Source organism: Dipodomys ordii, unplaced genomic scaffold (assembly GCF_000151885.1).
Source record: "Dipodomys ordii isolate 6190 unplaced genomic scaffold, Dord_2.0 Scaffold126, whole genome shotgun sequence".
NCBI classification, from domain to species: domain Eukaryota; kingdom Metazoa; phylum Chordata; class Mammalia; order Rodentia; family Heteromyidae; genus Dipodomys; species Dipodomys ordii.
In genome coordinates this window covers 3,083,569-3,106,442 of record NW_012267342.1, presented here as the reverse complement: position 1 = coordinate 3,106,442, position 22,874 = coordinate 3,083,569, and the positions used below count along the sequence as shown (strand labels likewise).

At 34.6% G+C, this 22,874-nt stretch overlaps 1 protein-coding gene across 2 annotated transcripts in view; it reads left to right on the top strand.

Moving 5' to 3' along the window:
* The window catches only part of Arhgap15 (Rho GTPase activating protein 15), a 639,204-nt gene that overhangs the window by 79,264 nt on the left and 537,066 nt on the right, over positions 1 to 22,874 (top strand). For both annotated transcript variants that reach the window (XM_013030066.1, XM_013030068.1), the window contains exon 4: positions 15,030 to 15,091. In XM_013030066.1, the coding sequence (XP_012885520.1) occupies positions 15,030 to 15,091 (62 nt within the window). The remainder of the gene's footprint in view (positions 1 to 15,029; positions 15,092 to 22,874) is intronic.

Here is a 22,874-nt window from a genome sequence, read left to right as displayed (position 1 = left end):
AGGTAAAACTCATTTTAAGTATCCAAAATTCAGGGTAGTATAATAATAACAAATTATATGCTCAATTTTTCATTTAAGCTTGGATAACCTTGAAAAAGTGACACTAGCATTAACTAAAAAGAAGTTACAAAAATACAAATCTTTTAATTCCTGTAGTTTTCAATGTACAGTACTCTGTTTAACTTTGTTTCTTATCTTCTCTTTTCTTTTTGATTTCTAGTACTGGGGCTTGAACTCATGGCCATATTCTTCCTTGGCTTTTTCACTCAAAGCTAGCACTTTCCCATTTGAGCCACATATCCACATTTTTTTTTTTTTGCAGGTTAGTTGGAGATAAAAGTTTCATAGGCTTCTCAGTCTGCTGACTAGCTAAGATTGCATGCATGAACAACATAGTACCTGGTCCTGTTTTTCTTTTTTTTCTCTCTCTCTTTTTTTCTCTAGCTGTCATTCTGTGTATATGTTTTTGACATAGCCACTAGTGTCATAAGTGCTTGAAACTACCAATTAATTTAATAAGTAGGTCTGACATATTTTCCTATATTCTTTCTCTGAGTACACATTTGTTTTAATTTATCTTGTAAACACAGTTAATCAGGTAAGTATCTGGTTGAATTTCCTTTTTTTTTCTTTATTTCTCTCCTTTCTTTTTTGTTTAGCAATTCAGGTTTGAACTCAGGGTCTAATCTAAACTAGGTAGGTGCTCTAACAACTAAGCCACATACCCGGCCATTTTTGCTTGTTTTCTATGTAACAAAATTGGGCCCAGGGTCAGCTTCAGTCTGTCACTCTTTTATGGATGCTTCCACATAGGTGGGAACACAGTTTAGGCCTAGTGCACTCAACTTCTTTGTTAAGATGGGAGTCTCACTAACTTTTGCCTAAGCTAGCTTCAAACATAATCCTCCTGATCTTGGCTTTGCATATAGCAAGAAATACAGGTGTGGACCACTATGCCTGGCCTTTGAATTTCTTATTCCATGTTATTTTAAAGAGAGAAATTCCCAAGGGTGCACATTATCATAGTATTATTAAGCCTTAAATATAAACCCCAATCATATCAAGAGACAAACAGATAGAAGTTCCATCTACCAAAAATCTTATAAAAAGCAAACATGATGATAAGCTACTCCAAAATAACCACTAAATTTCCCCCCAAATTCCTGACTAATTTTAAACTGTCTAATGCCATTTACAAAATTTGAATTATTGTGTAGAATCCAGAAAGTTTTCTTTACATATTCTCTTTAGTTACACTACATATACTTCTCTCACAATGTTTATATATTCCTTCTGTCCATCTCTCCAATTCTCACTACTATGATGACTTATTATTTTCTCCAAGTCCTCAGCACTGCCACAGCAGTTGCTGTTGATTATACCTCCGAAAGAGCTCTCATACATGAAAAATTTATTAAAGTCTTTACAATCTTTTCAGTTGATGTTATTCAGGGTTTTTTTTTAATCATAGGAATCTTCAAATGTGCTTCTAAAATGTGTTGCAATATAAGTCTAACTTCCTTTATCTCATATTCATGAAATGCTATGGAACTATTTTTCCAAGAATCACAGAAGATAATGGTTATATACAACTTTTCCACCAACTAGGTCCACCCATCAACTTTGGAGGAAACAATTCATTTTCTGAAATAAAATCTGCCATTATGTCTAGTTAATGTATAGTAACCCCCTGTAGGAGACTCATTTTACCTCTTAATTTTGCCTTTAGCAAAGATGACTGTGATCAACATGCTTAAATGGAAAAATAATGAATTTTTTAATATTGCCAAATAACAAATTCCTAATTGTAGTCTAAACATATGACAACAACTACTCATTTCACTGTTATCAAATTTATACTACATGCAAGTATATAACGATTCAGTGGAAGAGACTAAAATTGTTTTCTGAGAATCTGTGGGATTGCTTAATAAGTGCTATGGCACAGCAAAAACCTTTAACTCAAAACATCAAATATAGTAACATGAATTGTTTCCTAATCTTGTATATTTCATAGTACAACAGTTAATGAGACCCAATTATTTTCAGAGCAGTTTTCCTTTATCTCTTGAAGAAATATTCAAGGAAATAACCCTGTTTATAGCATGTTAAATCTTTATCTTCTTTATTTTTATCAAAAGAGTATAGGACATGTCTATGAATAACCCTGCAGGAGTCAAAGCCTGTGGCAGGTTTTAGAGAATCATCTGCTTCCTCCTGAGCTGGGAGGATTTTGAGGACAGAGCTCAGGAAGTTCCCATACATAGCTTGTGGGCAAAACAGGCTTGTGCTGATAAACTTTTAAGTCATGGATTCTACCTTCTTTTTAGAGCTAGCTATTATTTAATGGATTAATTGATACTTGTGAAGGCTTTGAGAATGAAAGACATTATGAGAAAACAGTAAGAACAGCCACTTTAGGGAAATCATTACTGATCAGACTAGGCTTTCTTCCTTCCTTCCTTCCTTGTTTGCTTCCTTTCTTTCTTGCTTGCTTTCTTTCTTTTTTCTTTCCTTTGTCTTTAAATTTTATTGTAAAGATGATAAACAGAGGGGTTGCAGTTATATAAGTAAGGTAATGAGTGCATCTGAACCCCTTCCACACCCCCTCTAGTAGTAAACTTCCTTTCCAACATGTGTCTAGGGAATATCATCGTTGAATTGGTTCATCCTTTCTCCCACCATTTCTGTGATCGCCCCTTCCCTTCCCTTCCCTTAATCAGATTAACTTATATACAAAAGTTACAGAAATAGAAAACAATCACAAAAGGGAATAAACCAAAGGAGAGAAAAAGAAATAAGTGCAAACAGTACAATAAAAAAAACTCTTGTTTCCATTTCTTGGAGTTCATTTCAATAAGCATCATTTTATATGGTCATATGCACATAGCAAATGAGCCATTGTGATCCTTGCCTAAGAATATATTCCTTTGTTCTCAGTGTGTGAATGCTTAGAGTGATGTTTAATTATTCATGTGCAAATGTAATTATTTGTCTTTAAACATTCACTGGATTAATTTGTCTTTTTAGACATAGTCTAAATATTACAAATGAAGGAAACCATGCACCCTATGTATCCTTGGGTATGGATTCTTTTCCTTAATATTCATAAGGAAATGCAGAGACATGAAAAAATTATATTAAGGGAAAGAAGCCACACCCAAGGATACATAGGGTGCATAATTTCTAATGGAAGCACAAAATTCCATTGTCTATATATACTACATTTTCTTTATTTTAGTTTTTATACATTTTTATTATAAAAATTCTGTACAGAGGGGTTATACAGTTCTATGAGTAAGGTAATGAGTACATTTCTTATCAAACATTGTTACCTCCTCCTTTGTTCTTCCCCTACCATTCCTTCCCTCCCCACCTTCCCAACTCCTCCTCCCCACCCACAAAAATAGTTATTGCAAATAAGGGAAACCATGGGACATATGTTTTTTGGGCATGGCTTACTTGACTTAATAAAATTTTTTCCAAGTCTTTCCATTTTCTAACAAATGGGGCAGTGTCATTCTTTCTGATGGAGGCATAGAATTCATATATAACACATTTTCTTGATCCATTTATCTGCTGAGGGACATCTGGCTTGGTTCCATCTTAGCTATGGTAAATAATGCTGAGATAAATATAGTTGTACCAATAGCTTTAGTATAGCCTTGTTTGTGATTGTTTGGGTAAATGCCCAAAAGTGGGATTTCTGGGTCATAGGGGAGCTCTATGTCTAGTCTTTTGAGGAACCTCATACTGCTTTCCAGAGTGTCTGAACAAGTTTGCACTCCCACCAACAATGCAATAGGGTTTCCTTTTGGCCACATCCCTTCCAGCATCTGTTGTTAAATTTCTTGATTATTGACATTCTAACTGGAGTCAGGTGGAATCTCAATGTTGTTTTGATTTGCATTTCTTTTATGGTTAGACAAGTTGAGCATTTCTTTGTGTGTCTATTGACCATTCTTATTTCCTCTTCAGAGAAGTTTCTCTTTAATTCTTTAGCCCACTTATTAATCAGAAAATTATTTCTTTGAGGATTTGTTGGGGAAGTTAATTTTTTGTGTTCTAAGTATATTTTAGATATGAGACCCTTGTCCATTGTATGGCTAGTGAAGATCTTCTCCCAATCCATAGGCTTTCTATGAATCTTACTAGCTATGTCCTTTGCTATGCAGAAGCTCTGCAGTCTCATGCAATGCCATTTGTCCAAACTTTCTTTGCTTTGTTGTGTTTCTGGGTCTTTATTAAGAAAATTTCAGACTGTGCCAAGGAGTCCTAGTGTTTCTCCTATTCCTTCCTGTAATGTTTTCAGGGTGTCTGCTTTTACTTCAAGGTCTTTGATCCATTTCAAGTTGATTATGGTGCAGCGTGATATATAAGGATCTAGCTTTAGTTTTCTACAGGTGTTTAACCAATTTTGCCAGCACCGTTTATTCAAGAGGCTGATTTTCTTCCATTCTATATTTTTAGCTTCCTGTCAAAAATTAGGTGACTATAGGTCTGTGGGTTCATTTCTGGGTCTTCTTCCATTGGTCCTCAGGTCTGTTTTTTATTACTATGGCTTTGTGGTATAGTTAGAAATTTGTTACTGATATTCCTCCAGCACTGTTCTTTCTGCTAAGGACTGTTTTTTGCTATTCAAGGTCTTTTGTTGGTCCATATGAATTTTTGTGTTGCTTCTTCTATTTAATTGAAGAATGAGGTTGGAAAATTGATAGGTATCACATTGAATTTGTAGCTAGCCTTTGGCAGTATTGCCATTTTCATGATGTTATTTCTCCCAATCCAGGAGCATGGGAGGTTTTTCTACTTCCTTAGTTCTGATTTAATTTCCTTTTTTCAAGTTTTTAAAGTTTTCATTGTAGATATCCTTCACTTCTTTATTTAAGTTAACTCCTATGTATTTTATTTTTTGTTATATACCATATTTTCTAGATCCATTCATCTACTGCAGGACATCTGGGTTGAGTTCATTTCTTGGTTATTTTAGATAATGCTGCATTGAACATAGTTGTGCTGGTAGCTTTAGTGTGGCCTGGTTTGTGATCATTTGAGTAAATGCCCAGGGGTGGGACTGCTGGATCATAGAGCTCTGTGTTTAATCATTTGAGGAACCTCCATACTACTTTCCAGAGTGTCTGGATAAGTTTATACCCCCAACAACAATGTAATAGAGCTCCCTTTTGGCTGCATCCCCTCCAGCATCAGTTATTATTTGTTTTAATTATAGCCAGTCTGAGATGAGGTGATTTTGATTTGCATTTCTTTTATGGCCAGATAGGTTGAACATTTCTTCATGTGTCTATTGGCCATTCTTATTTCTTCTGCAGAGAAATTTAAGTCCTTAGCCCACTTATTAATGGAGTGGTTGTTTTTTTGGGGATTTGTTTAGGGGAGTTAATTTTTTGAGCTTCAAGTGTATTTTAGATATGAGGCCCTTGTCTGATGTGTAACTAGCAAAAATCTTCTCCTATTATGTGAGTTTTCTATTTATCTTGCTAGCTATGTCCTTTGTCATGCAGAAACTCTCTAGTTTGATGAAATCCCGTTTATTTAGTGTTTGATTTGTTGTGTTTCTGGGTCTTTACTTAGGAAGTTTAGACCTGTGCCAAGGAGCCCTAGAGTTTCCATTAGCCCTTCCTGTAATATTTTCAGGGTATCTTACCTTACATTGAGGTCTTTGATCCATTTTGAATTGGTTCTGGTACAGAGGGATATATATGGATCTAATTTCAGTTTTCTACACATGTATAGCCAATTCCGCCAGTACTATTTGTAGAAAAGGTTGCATTTCTTCAATCCTGTGGTTTTGGTTCCCTTATCAAGGATTAGGTGGCCATAGGTCTGTGAGTTCATTTCTGTGTCTTTGATTCTATTCCATTGGTCCCCAGGCCTGTTCTTGTGCCAGTACAAAGCTGTTTTTATTACTGTGCCTTTGAAATAGAGTTTGAAGTTGGTGTTGATATTCCTCTAGCACTGTTCTTCCTTAAGGATTGGTTTTTTTCTTCAAAGTCTTCTATTATTCCATATAGGTTTTTATATCTCTTCTTTTACGTCATTGGAGGATGTGGTTAGAATTTTGTTGGGTATTGCATTGGACTTTTAGATAGCTTTGAGTATTATTGCAATTTTCACACTCTTAATCCTCCCAATACAGGAGGAACATGAGTGGTTTTTCCCCTTCCTTAAATCTGCTTTAATTTCCTTTTTCAGCTTATTGATGTCCTTGACCTCTTTGGTTAAATTAATTCCTAGGTATTTCAGCCTCACTCTTCTCATTGTTGGCATACAATAAAGCGATTGATTTTTATTGGTTAATTTTATACCCTGCTACTTTGCCAAAGTTTTGGATCACATAACATGGGAGAAGAATCTATGGGGTTTTTAAATACAGTATCATGAGCCCAGGGTTTCTTTAAAATAAAATCCAGAAGCTCCTCAGACTTTTCTAATTCTATTTTGTTAAGATAAAATGAGAGTTGCTGAAATAGTATGCTCTCTACATGTCAAGCTGTTGATAAGTTATATAATGGACACATTCTGTTAGAAACCTTCCAGAAGTTTTATATTCCCTTCATTTTCTCAAGTGTGTTAAGCAAGTAAGTATTTTTAGACCATATTTGTTTCAGGACTAGTGTATGGGATTAAAGGCTATTAATTTTATCATTCCCTTGAGGTGCTTCCAGTCCATGGATGACCAGAAGTATTAAGCAAATAAGAAAGGCATTGTTCCACACATGCATGTGTGACAGGTATGATGATGGTAAGGAAGTCAGAGACTATGAACAAGGAAGGACCTCGCTGGTACTAAGTAATCACTTTTCATAAAGGGAATTTGAGTTGATATTGGAGGAATGAGTAGAAGTTTTCAAGCAAAGTACTGAGTACTGCAAGCACTGAAAAATTGCAAGAATGCCATACTGTCTAAAAGACAGCCAACCAAGGAATGAGCCAGGTGGAATGATGAAGAAGGAGACATTGCTCAGAGGCTGAAAGATCTTGAAGCGATGAAAAGAATTTCAGTATCCATAAAACAGAGACATGAGTTAAAATATTTCTCCCACACAGAACTATATTTACAATTCAGTTAAGTCTGAAGTAGAGCAAAAGTATACACACAGATACACACACACACACATACACATACACACACACAAAATGACAACAAAGGCATAACATTACACAATCCTTTCTTCTATGGTGCTCAGACTGAAATAATTATGATGCAACCAAATTACACTAATAATTTGTTCAGACAGTAACTGAGAAGTATATTCTCACTCAAGTCCAATGATGGGCAAAAAAGAAATAACATATCTAAATCAAAGCCACAAAGAAAGGAGAAAGAAAAGTTAGAGGGAAGAGGAGAGGTGAAACACAAAGAATACTTCCAGAAGACTAAAAATGCTCTTCAGATAAGTAAAAGTATCCTCTTTTGCACATCTGACAACTAGAACCTGGATTTCTTCATGGTAAACAAATAAAGCACCATGGTTGAGGGATGAAAAGCTCAAGGAAAAAGATTGTAGACTTTCTCAAACATCAAATGGTAGCATTCCCAAAATGACATTTTGATGGATTAGGAGTAAAAAAAAGAGACGTGAAGATAAAGAAGATAAAGAAATACACAGGAGTTTAATGTGACAGAGAAAAGAACTTGGCAAAACATAGTGTACTCTGTCTAAACCCAGTTTTTGGCAAACAGTTCAAGGCTTTCAGAAGAAACCCAAAGCCATACATGTTCTCTCACCTTGACTGAGACAAGTAAGATAAAAGAATGTCCCTGAGAGCATTGCTTCACAAATACACAGCAGAGTATAATCAACTGGCAGTGAGTAAACAATTGATGTCTGCTTCTGACATCTGAAGTCAAAAATAGGTTTGAAAAATTCTTCACAATTGTTGATTGTCCTTCTCTAGACTTAATTATGTAGGGAATATAATTACTTTCCTTTGATTTATTTTTACTCTTCTTTTCACATAGCCATTATGTCCAACTTTAGAATTTTATTTACTACTTTGTTTTAATTATAATTTTATTGTCGTTATTAGGTGCTGTACAGAGGGGGTTCAAAATTGACATTCATTTCTCTTTTGTACAATGTCACTTTTTACTTTTCCCCATTTTCTTTTTTATTACTTTTTTCCTTTTTAATTTTTTATTGTTATAAAAGTGATATACAAAAGAGTTACAGTTTCATAAGTCAGGTAGCAAGAACATTCCTTTTTGGACAAAGTTACCCCTTCCCTTATACTTTCCCAGATTTTCCTTCCTGTCCTCAACCACATTTTCAACATAGACCTATCATTTTGTCTATCCATAATGTCCGTTGTTGTCTGGTTATGGCCCATGAAATGTGTTGGCTGAAATCTCTAAATGAAGGACTTGCCACTTTTTCAGGAGACTTACGGGAAACTCTTTTTACCATAATAATATCTCAGGCTCTTTCCCTTTGCTTCTCTGAGCTTTCAATGAAAGAAGGGGATAAATGTCATCATTTTATACTATCATAATAATGAAAAATAACTAGATTTAATGATAAAAGTTAATATCACTACATACACTTAAAGGAAGCAGGAAAGGACAGAAGTAAAATCTGTAATTACCACAAAATAAATACAATGTCTATTGTCAAAAGTGATCCATGGGGGAAGAACATACAAAAGAAACAAAAAAAATCATATAGTACAATATAAGTACCCTAAAAACAACAGCAAGAAAGATAAAACCTCTCGTGTCCCTATCTTGGGGTTCATTTTATTACTTTCGTAAAGTATGACTATACTGTAAAGTAGGTATTTACTTAATACAGAAAGCATCTACAGGCAAAATAATTATTTCTTAAGCTATATGTTAAATTAAGCATTTAACATTTAAATGACTAGTACTTTATACAAAGTACAAGTCAGTTTGAATTTTAATGTGATTTTTGTTCTTGTTCTTGTTCTTTATTCTTTTTTTTTTTTTAATCGGTCATGGGTTTGAACTCTGGGCCTGAGTACCATCCCTCAGCAATTCAGCTCAAGGCTAGCGCTCTACCATTTGAACCACAATGCCACTTCCAGTATTCTGGTGGTTAATTGGAAATAAGAGTCTCACAGACTTTCCTGCCCTGGCTGGCTTTGAACCATGATCCTCAGATCTCAGCCTCCTGAGTAGTGAGGATTACAGCTGTGAGCCACCAGCACCCAGCTCTGGATTCATTTTTTTTAATTTATTTTTTATTGTGAAAATACTGTACAGAAGGGTTACAATTAGATGGGCAAGATAATGAGTACATTTCTTATCAAACATTGTAGCCTCCTCCTTTGTTTCCCCTTCCCATCCCTTCCCAGCTTTCCCCCCTCACCTCCCCACCCAATCCTTGCCCCCCGCCAACCAAAGTTGTAAAGTTCGTTTTCGACATGACACTTGTACTTCTCATTGTTGCAACCGGTCCACCTCTATCTTTAGTTAAACAACTTGTTTTTCTCCTTCCCCTCCACAAATTATACCAACATCGAATACAGTGGAAGCAGGAATTATACCACGGGGGAGGGACATACAAAGTAACAAAGAAATCATCTTATAAATGCGTTAGAAACAAATGCATGAAAGAAAAAAACATTTGAATACATGTCTTAGGGTTCATTTTCCTCACATCAACTATATCTGACCTTTTCTGCTTGACTCAGACATATACTAGATATTGCAAATAAGGAAAACCATGGGACCTATGTTTCTTTGGGCTTGGCTTACTTCACTTAATATAATTTTTTCCAAGTCTTTCCATTTCCTAACAAATGGGGCAACATCAGTCTTTCTGATGGAGGCATAGAATTCCATTGTGTATATATACTACATTTTCTTGATTCATTCATCTACGGAGGGGCATCTGGGTTGGTTCCATATCTTAGCTATAGTAAATAATGCTGCAATAAACATAGTTGTGCTGGTAGCTTTAGTGTGGCCTTGCTTGTGATCATTTGGGTAAATGCCCAAAAGTGGGATTGCTGGGTCATAGGGGAGCTCTCACTACAAACCCCTACACTCAAACAGTAGGTAAAATATAAGGTGAAAGGCAGGTCCAGTCTAGAAATAAGTATATACCAAGAAGAAAACTTAATCAATGAGACCCAAAGGAAAAATAAAAAGGGTGTGGGGCTGCATATGTGGGGAGGATACATGCATGTGCATCATCTTGCTTGTTGCTGTGAACAAAACAGAGAATTTATTTTGACTCACAATTTCTGAGTTCAATCTATGGTCATTTGGCCCAATGCCCTTGATAAAAATCATCAACATGGTAGTGGGAATATTCAGCAGAGTGTCCACCTTAAGGTTGACAGGAAGTAGAGTATTGACAAAATGGGGCCATGGCAAAATATAGCTCCTAATTGCACATCCTCATTGACTTACAACCGCCTCTAATTATGCCCAGAATCCATAATTCTATTCCCATCCAGTAGTCTATTCAAATCTTGAATGTATCTGCTGACAGATCAAAACATAGATTAGAGCTCTCATAATCTAATCCTCTCTGAAAATGGCATCTAGGACTCATAGAAGTGTGTTTTGGTAACCTTTTTGGTGTTTCTCATTCTAAGTAAGTTGACAATGAGGATTAACTATCACAATGAAATATATAACACAATGGGAATATTGTATATAAATCACCCATTTTTTACATTAAATCATTTAAGAAGCTGATTCCAGGTGAAGCTGATTGTCTTTGAAAAGCACAGAATCAGAACAAAAATAGAAGAGAACAAGAGCTTATATAGGTCAGAAAAATATGAAAATTACAAGGCAAAAAGCATATGTGGTTCTGATGTTAAAAAGCCAGGACCTTCTTATCAAAATCTACCATAAGTTTCAGCTTAGTTCATTTCCAGTTATAAACAAACATTTTAATAGTACTCTCTGATAGACAAAAATGGATAGGAGCTTATTGCTTATAATTGTATCTGAGAACAAGAAGCCTTCACATAAAATTGAAATATTGTAGTGTCTACAATAGTAGTGTCTACTGTAGATAGTCTAGTCTTCTGCTGCAATTGTGACCATTAATCAAAGGATGATTTTTTCTCCTCTGCCTAGTCTGTCACATCTAATGTAAATTGATAAACAGATGATTTCTATGTCATTGTTTTTTCTCATCTGAATCTCAGATATAACTTTTGAGCATATTCTTTTGTTTTGTTTTTGTTTGTTTGTTTTTTGTCAGTCTTGGGGCCTGAACTCTAGGCCTGGGCTTTGTCCCTCAGCTCTTCAGCTCAAAGATAGCACTCTACCACTTGAGCCACAGTGCCACTTCCAGCTTTTTTGCTTATGTGGTGCTGAGGAATTGAACCAGGGCTTCATGGATGCAAGGCAAGCACTCTACCACTGAGCCACCTTCCCAGTTCCCTGCTGAACATATTCTCAGTGATGGAAGAATGTCTAGCATCCAATCTGGACAAATTGCTGATCTTTTTTTAGCCATGTAATGTTAAATAGGGCTTACAGCCACATTCAACAATTTGCCCCATAATGTAATGTACATTTAGGGTCGAAAGATTGTTTGGCATTTCTTAAAAATATATCATTTAGGGAATGTGATTTTAATTCAGAATTAAGAACTTTAATGTGGCATAGAATTTGACAGGGGGAATCGTAAATATAAATCTAAAACTAAATATAAATCTAAACTAAATTTTAAAATTACCAAAGACAAGTCCATTTGAACTCTTGATGACCAACATACTTAACTGCCATTTCAACTGGTCAATGTATTTTCAGACATAAAATTAACAAATATAATTTGAAAATTAATAAAGTACTATATATGTATTAATATGTAAGATATATAATAATCTTCTGTATACCCTGATCTTCTTTCAGTTCTGTGAGCATCCTGGAACATGTACTTTCTGGTGCTGGATTTTGGAGAAATATGTCAAAGTAGGATGACAGTAAATTACTAACTACCCAAACTTACCTCAAGGAAGTTTTTCTTACCAGACTGGAGCCAGAACAAGACAATGATTTCAGTTTAAGAAACTTAATTAGTTTTCTCTTCAAGATTAAAAGAGTGCCCAAATTGCTGAGATGCTGGAAATATATTATATCACTCCCCCATAAGAAAAAAACATACAGGGGTTTAATTATGAATAAAATTAATATTATCATATTGATTGTTCATTTGGAGAGAAAGGGCTATTACAAATTGCAAACTTGCTGAAAGTATGAATGAGTGTACATCAAATATAAAACAGACATTGATGAAAAGATGAATATCTGATCCCAGAAATGAGAATATGCACTGTGGTAAGACATAGTTATAAGACATAGAAATATAAATCAAAGTTGGGTATAATGCACACTTGTAACCCTCAACTCAGGAAGTTGAGACAAGAAGAGCATGAGTATGAGGCGAGCTGAAAAATAAAGACATACATTAGACACAGCCAGTTATGCAAAAGTATGCATTATTTTTGAAAAACTGTCAATAAACTTACTGGTGCATGCACATTGCAATTTTTCAAATAAGATGAGCGGTTTTATAGCTTTCTAGAAGTTAAATCTAGGGTTTTTGGTAAGCATTTTGTTTTCATAAGAAGAAAGTTTAAATAAAACAATAAATTCGGGCTACAGTTACTTAACAAAATTTCTCAATAAACATTTTTAGAAGGACCTCCTTTGTGGTGCTAATTGCTACTGAAAACATATTTTTTTCGAAATATTTATAGAAACCAGTGATGCCCAGATTTAAACACTGAACTTAATTATATGGTTTTCAGAGGGTAGAGAATAGTCCTTGGCACAAGCATAATAAGACCAACATACATCAACTAAGAAGCTGGCAAAGAAGATGAGTATGTGTGTCCAAATAAAAAAAGTTACACCATTGACAACCACAATTCTAAAACTTATATGAAAAAGCTTCATTTTAGGCTGTTGTAGTCATTTTGAAAAGACAATTATGTAAAAGACATTTTCTGGACAAGTATACATGTGAAAATATTTTGCAATGAACATCAAAAATGATTCTCAATAGATTTTTATCATTCTTTCCAGTAAAGTAGATTTATTAAATATATCTTGAAAACTACTAATATAAAAATTAACATAAAATGAGTCTTTTAAAAAGTATTATTTTGGTTTTCCTCATTTATTGCAATATTAAGGTTTGAATTAGGGTCTTGAGCTTCATGGAAAGATCCTTTACCACATAAGCCATAATTTCAGCCTTTTATTTATATTTCAAATAGGTTCTTCTTTTTTTTTTTTCTGTTTTCTTTGGCCAGTCCTGGAGCTTAAACTTAGGGCCTGGGCACTGTTTCTGAGACAGTTTGTGCTCAAGACTAGTGCTCTACTACTTGAGCCACAGCACCACTTCGGCTTTCTCTGAATATTTTATTGGAGATAAGAGTCTCATGGACTTTCCTACCTGGGTTGCCTTCAAACTGCGATCCTCAGATCTCAGCCTCCTGAGTAGATAGGATTACAAGAATGCTATGACTTGCTGCCTTGAACTACAATCTTCCTATTTATGCTTTTCATATAGTTAAGGAAGATGGGTGTGTAACACTGTGGCTCAGCTGGCCTTGAACCTTGATTCTCCACATCTCCACCTACCAAATGGCTAAAAATTCAGGTGTGAGTCATCACGCCAACCTTACCTACAGGTGTAGTCACAAGCAACTAAGCAATCTGATCTGATAGGTATTACCAGAGTGAGAATGCTTCAGTGAAAATGGAGACACAGGACAGAGGTGCTTAAAAGTGATTACAAATAAACTATGAATAGATTTTCTGATAAAAATAAAACATATTAATTGGATTTTAATTCCATATGTTTGAGTGTGTGAAATGAAGATATGCTAGAAGTGGCTTAATATAGTCAGCAGTACCTGCATATGCCAGGCCCTCAAGGAATATGCCCTTTGGATCTTAAATGATTTTATTTTTAAATTTTAGGATATAATATGAATGAGCGAAAGTGAACTATTCACTCTCAGTGAAATGACAGAACACTTAAATAGGTTTAGGTAGGAAAAGTTGAGGCTGATAAAGAAGAGAAGAAATAGAGCACTAAAAATTTAAAACACCTTTCATAGACTAGGCTGGGTGTCCCCACATTACAATTTAAATTGGTTTTATTTTGTTTGGAAGTTCACAGATACCTCTGTGGAATTATAGTACATTGTTGAATCTTCGTTAAGGAGCTTTCTGTTGTGTTAGCTATGAAAACCAATACATACTAATAGGAATAAGAAAAATATTACACATTATGAAAGAAGACAATAAGGGAGCAGCTACCTGATAAAAGTGCATGATTTATTTTATTTTATTTATTTATTTATTTTTAATCATGGAGCTTGAACTCAAGGCCTGGGTGCTGTCACTGGAGCCTTTTTCTTTCAATGCTAGCATTCTACCACTTTGAGTCACAGTGCCTCTTCTGATTTTCTAGTGGGTAATTGCAGTTAAGAATATCACAGACTTTCCTGCCCAGGCTTAAATTGCTTAGATTGCTTTGAACCACAATCTTTAGGTCTCAAGTAGTTTAGATTACAAGTGTGAGCCATGGGCACTCAGCAAAAATTTCTGTTTTAAATGCTTTTCAGTGATTCAACAGACTCAGGTCCCTGGTTCCACTGACTTCTTCCTTTTCTAGGCCTCAACAGGTACATGAAGGAGGTTGTAAAGAAAGAACTCATCCAAGGATGATCAATAAAATTAAAGAATGAATTAACATTGTCTTTGTTTTAGCATTTTAATCAATTTTTAAGCAAATGATCTCATTGCACAGAACAAAAATGTGAATAAAGGTGTATCTAACAAATCCTTCACATGCCTGTTCATAATCTATCTTCTGGATATTTAACAGCGTGTAATGACTGTGATCTTGCAGGCACTTTCCATAAGCTATGTGTGCATTATTAATAACATTCTGTGACTGGAAACTTCCATCATTGCAATGACTCTTGGAAAGCATAGGTTGGTTCAAAGTAAAAATTAATAGGAGTTTCTCACAGTTTTAATATATGCGTTCTTCTTGCAGATGGTTGAAAAAGAAGGTTATCTTCAAAAAGCTAAGATTGCAGATGGAGGGAAGAAACTAAGGTAATAAAAGTTCCTCACCCGGATGTTATATAATTATACTAGTTACTAATTTCTTCAGCTTCTATACTGTTATTTTCTGGGAAGCAAGGCCTATGAACCAAACTAGAATAAAATAATCCCTTCTGCTACCAATATGATTCTCTTTATTCTAACTATAATATTTTTTTCAAAAATGTACTATATTCCTATTGTTGCACAGAATAAAAATATAGATAATTGAAAGGACTTTGATTCCTAGTATTATAAATATGTCAGGGGTTAAGGACTCATTTACAATATATAAAAACCTGATACAATATACATTATTATGAATTTTCTTGAAAAATCAAGAATTTGAACTGTTCATAGCTCAAATTTTAAAAAGGCATTTGAGAAAAATAAAAAGGTAAAATAAAACCATGAACTCAGAGTAGATGAAAGAAATACATGAGGGAAACAAGAACTGCCACAGGCAACAACTAAAGTTGTCAAGAAGAAGGTCAAAGATTAGTTGGAGAATCAGGAAAAATTATGGTTATATTGTGTTCATAGTACATTTAGAAATAATAATCTCAATTATAGAATTGTTTATTTCTTGTCATAATCCTATTGTGTATTTATGTTTAGGTTTGTATAGGGAATCTTCAAGCTAGAAAGGTATTAAAAATGTTCAAATTGAAACACAAGCCATGTACTCTTGAGTGTATTACTAACAATTAAACCAAGTAGGATAAACGTACTAATTATCTACACAAGAGCACACCTGTGCGTTGTATAGCACCGTTCATTTATAGAATGACACTATGGCCAAAACTAGAGAATAAAATATGCTTTCATTTGATGCTATAAATGGCTATGTTTATATTTACTTAAAAATAAAATTGATGGGGGAAGATCATCCATAATTTCACTACTTATTTTAAGTAAACTCTACTTTTTTTTAACCAATATCATGTCCTATTCAGCAAAGAGGCCTTGGAATCATCTTAGACTACTTCTTAGAAGTAGCTTGGCAGCCACCCTTCTTTAAAGGAATCAAGATCAAATTCAAGGCTATTTTAGCCCATAAACCAATAAGAAAATACTTTGAGTGTTATGAAAGTACTTACAAATGTATTCACTGAGATGTGGTAGATTCAAGGGTGACCTCAAAAGAGTGTAATTCCTTAGAAAGACAAAGGCAAAGCCCAACAAAATAAACACCAAGAAATGGGTACATGCAAGAGGGCTGGGTGGTACCAGGACAGAGGGATAGCTTAATGAAGCAGAGAAGGGCAGGAGAATTCCATGAAGAACTGAAACTAAGTAAAGTAAGAGAAGAGGTAGGTCAGAAATGGTAGGGGAGAATATTGAAAGGGGTGACATTGAGCAAGTTGCCTCATATTCATAAACTGCTCTGTTATATTGCAACAACTTTGTACGGATCTAAAGATTAATGATAATAATAATAATAATAATAGGCCACTTTAAAACTAGGATCAACTCCACTGAAGTAGAAAGCTTACTTGGGGAATAGGCTCCGAAAGAGCAACAGGAAGGAGTCTTTGACTCTAACTACTTCAGGCAAGATGCTCTCTTCATCACAAGGCTATCAACTCAAAAAGATATGTAAGGGTGCAGTAACACTTCTCCCAAGATGATCAGTCAAAACCTTTTCTTTTCTCACAAACCATCCCTTTTACTTCTGTCTTTTTAGACCTTTATTAGAACTTCATAGGAAAAAGCTAGTGACATCACTGGTCAGCCTTATCTTCTAACATCATGCAACCAAGGAGTGGATGTCCAAGAAAACAAGATGGTATCCTACTATGATGATTGTGTAAATTATCCCCACCTATAACCCAGCATAAGCCAACCTTACTACATTGTTGCTAAGAAGGTAGTATCAAGAGGAAGCAGTCATAGAACAGAATCCTTCATGTAGTCAAATTAATAAAATTTTGGATGATTTCAGTGCATATATACCACCATGTATTTATCTTATTTGCACAACAAATTTAATCAATTTGCATGCAATTTCCCCATAAAAATTTGTTTATATAAATAGTATCTGTTTCAATATTAATTTCATTTGGATACATTATGCATTATTTCAGTCTTTTCCATTTAAAGGTACATAAATTTTAGTTCTGTTTAACAATCTCAGGTGTACTGAATTGAGTTGATTATAATTTTTGGTTTGAGGCTCTCTGCTATCATCATTTAGAACCTACTCCCTAGATGATTTAATTTCATTTCAGCAGTGCCCAACTAGAAGATCAGTCCCCTGTAGCAATACATTCTAATTCTTCCTTCTTAAAAGTTTATTTTTTTACAATTACTGCCGATTTTGCCATAGTGTATGTTTACCAAATTTTACTTATCTAGTCAAGATAAGTTATCTCTAACTTCTACCAAAAATCAACCTTAGTCAGGCACTGGTGGCTCATGCCTGTAATTCTAGCTATGTTTTGTAATGTTTTCTATTATAAGTCATCCATATCTTGTATTATTTCATTGTGTTTTCTTATATTTTGTCTATTTCTTTCATCTATTTCCTCTTCTCTAAATGAATAAATGGGTTTATTTCAATATGAACAAGGCAAGGTGGCAGGAAAAGTTGTTACTTACATTTGACATTCATGAAAAGTCCTAAATTACGCCTTATTTCAAAAGGAGGTTATACACATTTCCCCTGTGACATACTGACAGGCTTGAAAGCAGAATGTATTCAGCATTCAACTTTAATTTTTAATTATGAGCGTTGAAATCATGCCACAGCGTCTTCTGATGAACCTTAGCAAGCTTTTGATTTGGGGAATTCCTTTCCCCAAACTGTAAGTAACTCTGGCCTCTCTGAAATGCCATGAAACCACAGTGAAAAGATCTCATAAAGCTTAAATTTACAAATTGCGCTTATGTGATTATAATATTTCAATACCTCATACTTGACTATGCCGTTTCATCAGGTTTTTTGTGACTCTCACATACATGCTCATTCTCCTCTCATCTTCAGAAGGGAATGCAAGTACTAGGAGTAGAAACACGATCAGAAGATGGGTGTGAAAAGAAATGCCAATGAACCTATTGAAGTGGTCATGTTTACTAATACCTGCATTCATCTGGGGCCTAAAGTTCTTAGACCTTTAGTTGTGGGGGAGGGGTATGAGTGTGTGTGTGTGTGTGTGTGTGTGTGTGTGTGTGTGTGTGTGTGTATGAATAATTATTTTTCAGAATGGACTTCCTTAAGAATTTGACACTGTGATGCTTTCTTCACATGTGTCCATTTTTCTTTAATGTTTTCTAGTCAGGATGACAATCTATTTAGGCAGGCAGGCTGAATTGGTCTTTGTTTTCTTGCCACATGGCCAGAATTTGGTTTATAAGCCTGAGTACTTCTTTGATCTGCCTTTTGGCATTGCTTAGTTTTAAGAAATGTAAAATAGGAGGAAAAATAAAACACTAAGTTTTCTGACTTATCAATCTGAGAACAGGTGGAACACTGAAGTGTGTTAAACCCCTCAAATGAATTACAATGTATCCCTTTCACTTCTGTAATGGTACAGAATGAGAACAAACTTCCTAAATCAGGTAAAAGCAGCAGCAAAAGAGAGAGAGAGAGAGTAAAATTTATGAAGTTTTCTAGTATATATTTTTCTCTGACATTTTGAGTTTTCAATGTGTTATTACCTACAGAAGGCACAGAAGCTGAGTACAAGATATAAAGCTTTACTGTGGAGCACAAACAAATATGTTAAAGCTAGAGCTAAAGCTCACAGATCTTTATAATGGCAGTGAATATTTACAGGCCAGTTTCTATCAGTTTCTCCAGATCAGCATTCACAATCAAAATTGTTGTTATTATGTGCTGCCATCCGGTGTCCGTCTTGTAGAATATCAAGCTGATGCCTGTGCTGAGCTCCGTGTTGGTTGTTTTTGTTCTTGGTTTTTTTTGTTTTGTTTTGTTTTTTGTTTTGTTTTGTTTTGTTTTTAATTTCACAACTTGGGATTTGTTTTAGGAAAATTTTGTGACGTATTCCAATAGTTTAAAAATGTCCCAGCAATTGCACATGTTAAACATTAATTGTAGTTAGTATATTTATTTCCCCATATGTGACCTGTTCTGTTTATCTAAGATAAGATAAACAGCTGAATATTTTTTTATCTCAGGATCTGGGTTTTTTTTTGGTATTTGTCCCGTCAATCACTAGCCTCTTGCTTTCCATTGGCATTTGTAATCTATGTGGGGACCTAGGTCTTACTTGATTTTTCCTAGATTCTCTGAGTTATTGAAGTTGAATATTTCCTGAGATATGTGTCTTTTGGAAACCCTTAAGTATATTTAACATATAACTTTTACTGTACTTTATGGGAAAATTTTATCCTGTGACTGTTGAGGGAAATGTGGTGAAATTGGCTCCCATTTATGGATGATCTTATCTGTGGAAGAAAGAAGTTAGCTTTACAATTAGCATAACAGGTAGCTTTATATGAAGGAGAAAAAGTATTAGTACTTCTTTCACAACAATTCCTTGTCTCCACCTCTTAACTCCTGTCACAAAATTCTGCAAAACACAGTCACTATGACTGAAGGAGGACTGTTCTAGAAACAACACATATCTTCAGTTGAGCTTGGGATTTGAGGTCAGGAAACTTGTTCTGCAATGAAAATGGCCATACCCTTGGAAAGGTATGCAATATAGCCTCATGAAGCTACAATTTTCTCCTCAGAAGTGTATGGGCGTATCACCCACCTGCAAGTGTTATTCAGAATATTTGTTTCTACTTATAGAGTCTCTTTTCCTCTAGCTAGAGAGAAAATCATTAAGGACTCTCTTACTTTCCTTTATATAATAAGCCCTAGGAATTGTGTTTGGCTCATGATAGTTTTTCAGCAGATACTTGTGGTTGACTTAGCAATTAAAATGTGTTGCATATTAAATACCAGGTGGTATACCTTGTGCAGTGTGGGAAACAATGCAACATGATAGCTCAGATTATTGACATATGTTGAAGTCAGGAAGCACTCTGGAGAAAGCTCAGGTATTGTGCTTGAGAATACTGTTTTTTGTCATTTCTTTTACAAAGAATCAGATAGAGTTGTCACTAAGAGACAGCAGATGGCTGGATTTGTCGCAGGATACTCAGGAGTTTTTATAATACCAGGATTTTCACTAAATCTATGCTGAAATCTGATACTGATGATATCCTTAACCAAGTTAGTACTATTTAATACTTTAAAATGCAGTATGAAGTAATAAATAGATTACAGGCTTTAATGTCAGAAAAATTGGATTTCAGTGTAAATGTAAGTTACCTGAATTTTCTTAGCCTCTTTTTCCATACTAGTAAATGGAAACATTAGTACCTTCATTTTCTTTCTTTTTTTTTTTTTTTTGGTATAGGAAACTAAACCTTAAATAGACAAACATACCATTTACGCAAAGCAATTTATACTCATTATTTTAAAAGACGTCACAAGAAAGGCTGAAAATTTAAAAAAGAAACATTTAACAGTTTGTCAATAGCTGCCAGATGCTGGTGGCACCTATATCCTTAGCTACGTAGAAGTTAAGGTTCTCAGTTTGAAGCTTTGCTGGAAAGGGAAAGTACATTGGACTTTTATCACCAATTAACTACCGAAAAGCTGGAAGTGGAACTGTGGCTCAAGTGGTAGAGTACTAGCCTTAAGGGGGAATAAAAGGCTAGGGACAGTGGCTCAAGCTCTGAGTTCAAGCCCCAGTCCTGGTAAACCCGGCCCTCCCCAAAAGTTTGTCAGTAGCACTTGTTTTCATTTGAAAAGAAATTCTTTTCAAGCAATAGAATTCAACTTTTGGAATAACTTCACTTTCGTTTTGTAACACAATAAAGAGTGCTTGACATTTATAAAGTCAAGATAAAATAGCATTGTCTATAAGATTTCAAAATTCCTGTTACTAAGCTTCTAAGACCTTCAGTTTTTACTCTCTTTAGTTTCCTTATCTGGTTTACCTAACAGGGAGAGCAGTTCATGGCAGTTCAAAGCCCTCAGACAGAACAATGAGATAATTGAATTTCATGCAACTTCAGTTCTAACCAGTTCCAGTTCCAAGTTTAAGGAAGGGAAAATTTTGCCAGCAAGTTCTATAAACGATCAACATCTGAAACAGATTCAAATCAGAATCATTTATCCAGGAATTTCTATAGATAGGAAGCAAATAAGGTATAGTATCTCTCTGCCAGAAGATGGAAAATATAGTCGGAAATACAGCAGGCAGGTTAAATATGGATTTGTCATGTGTGAAGATATATCATACTCACTGACCACATATGATCAAAAGAAGGATGGTGACAAAAAAATGTCTAACAGGACTTCTAGTGTTTCTCCCCTCCCTGTGTATGGATTTTTAATATTAGCTGACCTGCATACAGAGAAGTCTATTACTGTTTCTATTCATATTGATGCTAGGATTTGCAAAGAGAAATAAGTACTAAGACACAGGGAAAACATCTTCTATTAAACACTTTTCATGATTTGCTTGAAAAATTGACTCTGCAGTTGAAGACATGGGTCCAAAAACATAGTACTTGTGAAAAAAATCCATATTTTGTGTGTCTATTTATCCTGTTTCCCCCCTTAACACACTAGTTTATCATTAAGAAAACACCAGGCATGAAAGAACATCTTCATTCTTTTTATAAATATTAACCTTACAAATCAAAACTGTCCTTTCAATCAAGACCATAGCTTTGAAGAGCCAAGTAGAACTAAATTACACAAAAATCTTGGAGTCATTTTTAACATTTTTATGTGGTTTATCTATTGACCTGAATGAGGTTTTACTGTAAACCTCATTTCTACCATTTTTGGTAAGGTGAATTCAGTTTTTTAATGTTAAACCAAAGAAAAGTGAAACAATATGATTGAATTGGTAAAATCTTATGTATAGTCTCCTTAAGTCTCTTACCACCTGAAAAATAGTACTTTTTTTTTTTTTTTTGCCAGTCATGGGGCCTGAACTCTGGGCCTGGGTGCTGTTCCTCAGCTCTTCAGCTCAAGGCTAGTGCTCTACCACTTGAGCCACAGTGCCACTTCTGGCTTTTTCTGCTTATGTGGTGCTGAGGAATCGAACCCAGGGCCTCATGCATGCAAGGAAAGCACTCTACCACTGAGCCACCTTCCCAGCCCCAAATAGTACATTTTTTTTACATCAACAATGACGTATTCAAAATACAGAAGCAATGCAGGCTCAATGCACAGATGATGGTAAGTATGAAGAAATACAAAGGAAAATCAAAAGCTATGATTTAACTCTTGTTATATCTGGGGGCCTTTTTCTGTGCCAAAGTACAATCATTAATTCAATATACATATATATTCATATACCTATAAATAGATATGCATATAAATTGTGCATGTAAACATATTTATATATAAATATATATTAAGTATATATTTAGTACTCAATTTTCCAAGACACTGTTCTATGTTCTGAAAATACCTCTGTAAGGTTAAAAAGATTATTATTTGGGAGTTTTTATAATGAGATAGATAAAGATAAATTTTTAGATAAATATTTTTATTATAAGTGATTTATGAAGAATTCATGGGAGGCAAATTTAGGGATGATAATATTTGGAATTAATAAACCAGTAAGAGTTTAAATGGGGAAAGATAGTTCTACCTATGTTAAATGGGAAAAGTAATAAGGGCTTGCATTAAAATTTTCCATCACTATTCATCTATAGCATGGGATATTTTATCCAATCATTGTATAATCCATTATGTGTCATTTCCTTCAACAATATCTTTTTGTAGTCAAATAAAGATTTAACAACTTGATTC